Genomic DNA, 9,506 nt, shown 5'->3' with positions numbered 1-9,506 from the left:
GTAGACTCAAAGGAGACCTCGTGGTGTGGTAGAGCCTGAGGGAAAGGCAATGTAGTCAGCATGTAGCCACTCCTCTTTTCTCTAGAATTTTCTCAATGGTTTCTTATCTATTAATAGTTGTTAATTGTTCTTCTTGTCAGTGGTAGTATAGCTGTCAAGAATCTATGTTGCTATCTGTGTGGCATCACTCATCTGTTTTCATAGTTTGATGCTTCATAGAGGAGTGTCTTTACTCTGCAATTCTGTAGCTATCCATATGGTAGACCAAACAACTAAGCTATTGTCAATATGCCATGAGTCACTAAAAATATGGCAAAATTCACATAAGGGGAGTATTACCCAAACCTGTGAAAATGGCCTTGTGTTCTGGCCACTGAGGACAGTGACCACTACTTTCTTTCAATTCTTAGCTGGCAGTGAGATTGAACATATGCAGCAGCACAGTGAATACCATCAGGTTTCAGCTTGTTGAAATCATCAGTGAATCAGGTCCAGGCATTTCATTGGACCTCTAACTGAGTCAAAGCCTCATTTGGCCAGCAACTTTACTTCAGGTAGAAGAGTTTTTTAATAGAGTTTCCTTGAAAGTTATAACACCTACTTTTTCATGTAAAGCCTATATGTCACTGGGGTGAGGCCAGGTATGTTTTCAATATACTATTTACCTTTGACTAGCAAGGTTTATTGATCTTTTACCACCATTATAGATGTTAGGTTGGCATTGACCATTATGAAAAGGGATCATAGGGCTAGAGAAACAAGCAATCCATGGTTTAGATTTAAGTTTATTGAGGAGTCCAGTAGCAAATTAATAGCTGCTTTTCAAAAGGATGTATCTAACACGTATGCCAAGGAGAAGCTGAGTCCAAAACCCCAAGGCACAACTCCTGGCAGGGATTTCTTCATCCTGCCAAAAACTCCAATTGGAAAATCATCAGCTACAGAATCTTAAACCTTAAAGTGATCATTATGAATGTAGGGCCCTAAAGACAGACAGCATGATACAGTTTGCTGAATAGATTCCATAGCAGAATGTTGTTTTGAGCCCTACTCAAAGCATGCTAATTTATAGATTAGCTGAAAAAAAGGGCCAAGCAGAATGTCCAAGAAATCACAAACTGTTTTCTGTATCCATAAGATCTGCTTTTGTGCTGGGCCTCCTTTTTAGTGGTGGAGAGCCGAAGAGACAACAATTTTTCTTTGCCTAAGGATTCAGTATGGAGAATCTGCCTACACAGTCCCAAAACAACATTAGTTAGCAAGCAGGATCCTGAATTTTTCTGGAGGTTTTCAACCACTTTTCCTAGTGGATGGGTGATAATACCACAACCAGCTTTATAGGAGAACAATTAAATTTATTTGACAATAATCTACTATAAGCTTTCAGCTTTACTTAGACTTTTACACTGGGCATACATGGCTGTTCTATAGAGATATTGCATCTCTCCCTGTCTATACTTCCTGTAAGTACTTAATTAGGGTTATTTCCTTTTCTCCTTCTGGGGTTCTATACTCTTTATGCTGAACTACCCAGGATGAGACAGACAAGCTAGTCGGTAATTTATGTTTCCTACTTATACTTCTCTACGTGTGGCTGAAGTTCATCTAGCATTTATGGGAGAGGGAACTACAAACATCCATTCCTAATATATATTATTGGTATCCCAATATATACTGGTGGAGGTAACACCAGGATTGCACACAATTGGGTTAAAAAGTTTCACTCACAAGTTCATATTTGAGTTTTCCCTACCCTAAAAATCCATTACTTAAATCTAGATGCTATGCCCTTTGATGGCTGCTGTAGAATAATGACTTAAATATCCATATCTAACAACGTTAGGTGCTCTATTCTCACCAAAATTCTCTTACTCATATAGATGCATATGGCATTTGATCTCCAGTGTGGACAAAGAGGTCTCAGTCTCATTTCTTATCATTTTTCTGCTTATAGCAGCTGTGGTTGAATTAAAGGAGTGGAACTGTTTAAGGGACATGAAGGGAGAGAGTCGCTCTATACCATTAATGGCTGCTGGGTCTCATGTAATCAAACTTTCCATGCTTTCAGCTGACTCACTGATCTCTATCAGGTTGCAAAATCCTCATTCTAACATTTATTTTAGCCTTAGAAAACATCTTGACTCAGCAGCCACAGCCACCTTATTTTTCAGTAAAACTGGGTTTTGTGCCCTCTGGCTGACTTGGCTCACACAGCACAGTTACTCGACAAATTCACCATAAACTAGTGTGTCGTCTTCCTCATTAGCAAGATAGTATCTCTTATTTTCTCACATTTTTTCAACATAAGGGAAAAGGGAGTTTTCCAATGGGGTGCGATTAATCAGTAAGAATTTATCTGCATTTCCTGTGTTCAGTTTTTGATTCTTAAGTAGTTAACTTCATTAGTAAAATCTTGGGGAGTAAGAGCCTTAATACTGTTCAAAGACTCATTTATGGTGTACTCTGGAGTCTGTTTTAGAAAATCTACACTAGGGTGCTAGAACTCCTTTAAGCAGACAATAACTGCTACAAAAACCAACCAGCCAAAAAGTAACTGAATTATTTACTATCTCTGAATGTATCCAAGTTTTGTATGATCATGTGAATGATGGGTGTTGTCATAAGACAATCCAATTGTTTACATTCTTCATTTACAGGCATTATTTGCCCACCCTCTATCACTGAAAACAACTAGCAAAAGATCTAAGGATTCTCATTCTGGCCATGGTGCTTGTGATTTCCATCCTTTTAGTCTCAAGGTGTTTCTCTTTCACTAATATTATTTTATCTCACTTTGAACAGGATAATTTTTGAAAACAGAAAAATAAATATTTTAAAACAAAAAACTTATTAAAATTTCCATCAATATTTGAGCATTTTCTGCTTTAAATGAAATTTTCCCCATTTCCATGGAAAAATAGAAACATTTACTCTGTTTTTGAATGATACTGTCCAAATTTAAGTACTAACAGTCTTCCATTCGGATTTGTATATAAGATGCCATGAACAAATTTCAGTTTAATTTTTGACATATGGAAAACAGATGACTCCAACATTTATTGAATAAATGTATTTTCACCATTCATCTGAAATGTCACCTCTAATACGATTCAAGTTCCTATGTGCAAATCTATTTCTAGGTGTTCCCTCTGTTTCACTGATAGGACTCCATTTTCATCGTTGCACTCTATAAATATAGACTATACTACAGTTGTCAGAGTAATCTTGCTAAAATATGAAACAAATCATGTGCCTATTCTGAAAATTCTTGAATAGCTCTGAACCACACTCAATGTAAAAACAAATTCCATTCTAGTACCTCAAAAGCTCTAAGCGACCAAGTTCTCCCAGAGATCCATCACCACTGTGACTTCCAGATAGTCTATACTTTGCTCATTCAGTTGAAGCCTTGCAGGTATTCGAAGTGTTCTCTGAACCTGCTAAAATTATTGCGACCTTGGGGCCTTAGCAAATGTTATCCTTGGAATGCTCCTTCCCCAGAAACCAACGGGGCCACTTTCTCATTACCATCAGGTTTACAGATATATTTTACTCATTGTACGTTTACTATTCTCCCACACGAAAATGAAAGCCCATAAAGGTAAGGTTATTTTATTCATGTTCTTTGTTCATTACCATATCATAACTACCTATGCCTAGAAGACTGGCAAGAAGAGAGCACATCTGAAGTAAGTATTCATGGGAGGAAGATAAAGCAAATAAATTAAAAAGCAAATGGGGGCAAGTAAGCAAGTAAGTGTAGGCTAGGCAGTTTCCCCTGGGTCTGTCTCCAAAGCTAATTCAGATGCCTCCAGGGAACAACTGGGCATTTTGTTGAGTGAAGCAGGCCAGCTTGGGGGCATGGCCAACCTGAGAGAGCATTCTGAGTCTAAAACGGGCTGAGCCCTTCCTCAGACCCAACTGCTTGTATCCTTATTGGAATGTGGGCCCTAATCCTCAATTTATTGTTTTAGGGTTTTTTGTTTGTTGTTGTTTTTATTTTCAGATGAGCCAGAAATATAGACTTTTGTAATGTGAAATCTCCCAAATGTCTAAGTAGCTAATTGAAAATTAGAAAGCAATAAAAATACAAAGATCAAACAAAATATGAAGAGTTGGTTGCAATTGGCCCATGGATGGCCTGCAGATGTTTGCTAGACTAAGTTGTGTGATGTATGAAAGAAAACTAATCCCTGCTACAGTGAGGTGGGTTTGCCTTGTGTAATTCTTGAGGCAAACAGCTTCAGTTCATGTTGGGTGGAGAGTGAACTGGAATTACCACCTTCTTACAACTCCTGGAAGCTCCTTGCTTCCTCCTCACCCCTGCTGTACATGGAGTTTAGGGAAGTCTAGACAGCGGGGTTTGGGGGTGCATCACCAGAGCTCTCTCTTTGAGGGATGGGGGTATATTTTATTGAAATGTGGGGTGGGGAAACCAGAGAGAGGGTTTTGAAGGGAACTTCCACAGCAGGCCTGGGAAAAGGCAAGGAGGAGAGGAAGAGACCCATGTGTTGGGGCACCCTATCTCTGAGGGACGTTTTTGGGGTAACCACACCCTCTCACCACCAACCATCACCCAATGACGTGGCGCTATTCTGAAGAAGCAGTTATACAGAGTCACAACTCCCAGCCCCACTGCACGGTGCCATCTATCTCACCTGGAAACAGAGCTGCACAAACTTCCATTCCAGCTGCCTATGGGCTTGGGGTGGGCAAGAGTGACCAGAGGTACCTGTGAGGAGTCGGTAGCCACTGGCTTTGTTGGGGTATAGCTAGAATGAGGTTTCTGGGGGCAGCAGATCTCTATGTGGTGGAGCCACCTATGGTTTCAGGCAGCTGCTGAGAGAAGCATGGATTGTCAAGTACTCCCCATGCCCCAGAGAGAAGCATTAGGTTCAATCCTCTGATGCCTCTCCTCTGTAGGGAGATAAAGTTCAGCTCAGTAGGAGGAAGAACCAGTGAGGGGAATGCTGTACCTGGGTACAACCAAATTCTATTTTTCTGGATAAAATACTTCTCAAATGCAAGGTGGCACATCTCTTAAGTTCCGAGTGCCCCACTGACCCATTCCCCACAAGAACTGCTTATCCAGTGTAGGGGAAATGAACCAAGATGTTCAGGTCCAGGATTTACTGCACCTGTAACTTCTGGGAAATGTGAGGAGGCCACCGTGCTTATTGGGTGCTATGTTAGTGTGTTTAGGCTGAGGGCTGGGGTTCTGTTCAGCAGGTGTGGCATAACTCCCTGAAATAGGAAAAGCCTTTTAAGGTTATAAACTTGTCTCCTGCTTAAGTCTTAAGTCATCCCTGTCAAAATGCCTTTCCAGGGACCCTCCAATCCATCCAGCTTATTTGACAGTTGCCACATTATCTGTGCACAGAGCCAGGGAGGGCACTGTGGATACTGCCAGAAGTCCAACTTTTTCCTGCGCCTTTCCATGCCTCATGGTCCCCGCTCCTTACATCTCTTTTACTGCATGCTTGCTCCCTCTGCCGGTCTTTCTTCTTAGAAGTACCCCTTCCTCAGTGGCCCTCTCCTTCTGGCCCCTCCCATTGAGTATCCTTTGGTCTCTCCCCAGATCCTGCCAACTTTGCCTTTCTGCCCCTTGCTCTGGACCTCTTCTAAGCTTCTTTGCATCTCTCTACTCAATTTATTCTGTCTGTTTTCCTCTAAGTCCCAGGACCTCACTCTGCTCTGTTATCCCTCACCCTCTTCCAGTTGGGTGCCTCCCCCTCTTAGCCACTCCTCCCCTCAGGGAGCCACTCCACTTCTGGCACCTCCCCACCTCTTCCTAAGCAGTCATCTCCCCTTTTACCTTCCCCCACAGCCCATGTCTAGTTCTTTCTGCCCCCCTCCCTAGACCAGACAAGCTAAGTCCTATTCCATTTTTAGATGACTGATTATGATACTAGCTGAACTTTATTCACAGCCTGAATTTACAGCTGTTCCTTCCTTTCATGCCCCATCCACCAAACACCCAATCTTTTCAACATGACAAAGTCCATACACACAGCATGTCACGTCCACATAAATTTATATTTTTCAGAACAAAACAACAGTTACGCTGGCAAAGATGTTGAATTAACAGACACCCTAAGCTTTCAATACACTGAAAAGCAACATTATTTTGCATGTCTACAAAGTATACATTTGTTTTCACAAATGTGGCAATTGTTTACCCTAACAGTTAGGACTTTTTCACCAAATCATAGACATAGATATGGAAATCATCATCAAACTTGATGAAATACACAGAGGGTTTGGCTTCTACTTGGTGAATGACCATGCCGATCCGTTTGGAGCCATCTTCTTTGGTATATTCCACATGTTTACCTATCAGGCCATCTACAACTCCTCCCGGCTCCCTCTCTGCTGGAGGAGACTCACTGGACTCTGGCATGATACGGAGGTCTCCTTCTTTATAATCATCTAGAAGCTGGTACATGTACAAGACAGGATCTTTCTCATAGGTAATATAAAACCAGGCTTTCATGATCGGTGCTTGGGCTAAAACCATTCCCCTCCATTCATCCTTAGAGCCATGCTCACCCTCAAACATATGTTCCACAGCTTTACCAATTATGGTACTTGCAAGGTTTGCATCACTGACTTGAGATGATGCCACCCTGTCGGAAAGAATTTTAAGAGACAATACTCTTTCATCTCTGTGAAGCTCTAGTCCATAGACACAGTCAATTCCATCGTATTTCACCAGATAAAGAGAGGGATTTATAGGCACCTGATCCAGCACAGTTCCTTTCCACTGGGTGATGGGCTCATCGCCCTCCTTCCATCCGTGTGAAATTCTGCAGCCCACGATGTTCCTGCGGGGCTGGGATGAAGGTCGGCCTCTCTGCTTCTTTTGGGAGACTTTTTTCTTCGTCATGTTTGCAGACCCGGTGGCCCGTCCCACAGCTGCCCTGGTTTGTTGCCCTTCTGCCTCCTGTGCGTTCGGGGTCTTCATGCCTGCAGGGGGAGGAGAGAAGGTAAGAGAAGCATTCAGTATGTCATAAGGTGAAATTCTCCTGATAGCGACTTCTCTATGTACCCTGCGCAGGCGCCTAATTTTTCCCCATGAGCCTGGCAGCAATGCTGGAAATCCTGGCTGCGTGCCTGCAAGTGCTCTCTCTAGCGTTCTTTTAGGCTGCGGGGAAGGGCAGGCAGCGGCAGTGGTGCTAGCTGGGGTTTTAAGAACTCTGCAGGAGGGGGCGGGCTACCTCCTTGTGATGAGTCCACTGCCTCCACCACCCGCCACTGGCGCCCACTCCCAGTCTACAGCAAAGCGCCTATCTCTCCACGGCCTTGACCCACACGCACTCACTGTCCTCCTGCCCGGAACGCCTCAGCGTGCTGCCCACACACCCCATCTGCCCAAAAGTGCTTCCCCGGCACGTTGCGCTCTCGCTTCCCCGTGCTCACCTTCAATTTCTTGCCTGGCTCCAAACGCCAGCCCCTTTTCCTATTGCCCGCCGCACTCCTCCCCAGGCTCACCCGGTGCCCTCCTCTACCCCGGCCTCCTGCAGGAGTCTCTCCCATCCCCCTTCTCCATCCTGGCGCCCACCAATGGCCTTGCCCTGCCTGGCGTCCACCGCCCTGGATTGAGGGCCTCACGTGCTCAAATCGGACACTTCGCTGCTGCCTCAGCTGTGAGCCTGTATCGAAAGAGGATCGGAAGGCGACGAGCCTGGTGCTTGCAAGAGCTGGGAGGAGAGGATCCGCAGGCGAAGAGGATGGCGGCAGTGTCCCTAGCTCTGGGCTCGCGGGCCCTCCGCCTCCCTGTTGGCGGCGGCGGCGGCGGCGGCCCCTCTGCCACATCGGGTTCCTACCAGCCGCTGCTGTTCTTTAGTCTCCTCCCTCTTCCCTTAGCGCAGCTTCCGGCCCAGAGAAGCCTCCTCTTCCCGCCATACACTGCCCGCCTCCCCCTAATTACTAAGCCCAGCACTGCCATTGGCCAGGAAGTTGCTCCTTATCTACCGTCCCCGCCCCTTTCCAAAGTCTTGATCGGCTGAGCTCATCCCCCACCCTGCATTGTCTCTGCCCCTCTCTTCCTATTTCTGGGCTTTTGGCTCCTGTGCTCTTTCTTTTCTGCCTTCTCAGTGCCCCTTCCCCATCTGCTTTCTATATTCCAGGAATTATCCTATTCCTTTCCCTTATGTAGTTCTTAATACACAAATCTGCCTTTCATGTTATTTACAAGGATTTGTGGTAGGAAGAAAGAAATGTGCTAGTGCTCAGTTTGCCATCTTAGCCAAATCTTTATGTAAGTTTTCCTTACTGGTCATTCCTGGACTTTATTTTCTTAAGGAATTTTCCCCTTTTTCTGTTTTTTATTTTTCTCTTACTCTACTGAAAATGAATTGCTTGCACAATATTAGCAGTATGTACATTTCAGAAAATTAATGTGAAGAAGATAATCAACTGCAATTCCGGCTCCCATTCCCTTGGACTCACAAAATATTAATACTCATTATTTATTTTGCAATTTTTCTAGGCTGTTACAAAACTAGGATAATTTTGTATATGCACTTCCGTGCTCTGTGTTTTTCCATACAGAATATGTATTTTCTCAGGACATTGGATATTTTTGAAACCATTGTTTATCTTATTAATTCAATAAATTTTTATTGTGTTCCTATTGCATATCTGGCCATTCATTGGGCCATAAAACTAAATTTTACAGTGACCACAATTTAATATTTCTCCCATTACTGAAAATTTAGGAAAATGTTTCTACAGTAATATGTAATGTGATCTATTTATCAGAAAGGAGAGCTTTAGAAAAAATAACTTTATAAGAAATATTTGGGCAAAATGAATATTTTATAATTCATTGGAGAAAGATTGGGTATTCTTTAAGGAATGTTGGAATGATTTTTTAAATATTTGGGTGAAAATTTTACATGAAATTTATACCCATATCAACATTTGAGTTATTAAAATGTAAAATACAGCAAAATGAAACAGAAGAAAAGCAAATGAACAAACCAAAACCCCAGTAAAGAATATGAATATTTGATAGTTACTGAATAAGGTTAATAGTTACTGAATTGGGTGATGTGTTGGATGTTAACTAAACTTAAAACACAAAAATAATTTCTAAAGGGGCAAATAAGATTAATAAAAATTTTGATTCAACAAAATATGAAAGATCATTACAAATATTAATGTCATTGGGAAAACATTAATGTCATCTAGTACTGATACAAATGAAAGTTCATGCAATTTTTTATGGAAAACAAGTTGCAGATATGCTTTTAGTTCATGTGAAGTTGTCTTCAGTTCTGGTTAAACCTTGTTCCTGGGATATCACTCTTGGTGTCCCAACCAAAAGTACAGGAGGTTTACTAGGATTCTGGACTACAATCCAACTTTAACAAGAAGTCATAAGCTCTTTGGAGCTTCTAAATCTTTCAAAAGTGCCCTCTAGAATGGGTAAACTTCCACAAGGGAAATGCATCCACCTAATTCACTGTCTGTTGGAACTGTTCTCCCTCATATCTTGGCTG

At 42.6% G+C, this 9,506-nt stretch overlaps 1 protein-coding gene across 4 annotated transcripts; it reads right to left on the bottom strand.

Moving 5' to 3' along the window:
• Positions 1-6,017: 6,017 nt before the first annotated feature.
• Positions 6,018-7,851, bottom strand: LOC118922737 (spindlin-2). 4 transcript variants are annotated; one of them, XM_036905807.2, is made up of 2 exons: positions 7,562-7,851; positions 6,018-6,966 (listed from the first exon to the last, which is right to left on the bottom strand). In XM_036905807.2, exon 2 carries the CDS (start codon positions 6,962-6,964, stop codon positions 6,188-6,190), a length of 777 nt encoding a protein of 258 aa, XP_036761702.1. In that variant the 5' UTR covers positions 6,965-6,966; positions 7,562-7,851; the 3' UTR covers positions 6,018-6,187. The 4 variants fall into 4 exon arrangements, with proteins under 4 accessions (XP_036761702.1, XP_036761721.1, XP_036761712.1 ...); XM_036905826.2 differs by having other exon boundaries at positions 7,574-7,851; XM_036905817.2 differs by having other exon boundaries at positions 7,612-7,851.
• Positions 7,852-9,506: the final 1,655 nt, after the last annotated feature.

The sequence above is a fragment of the Manis pentadactyla genome, chromosome X, assembly GCF_030020395.1.
Source record: "Manis pentadactyla isolate mManPen7 chromosome X, mManPen7.hap1, whole genome shotgun sequence".
Lineage (NCBI taxonomy): Eukaryota > Metazoa > Chordata > Mammalia > Pholidota > Manidae > Manis > Manis pentadactyla.
This window is presented reverse-complemented; position numbering and strand designations above follow the sequence as displayed.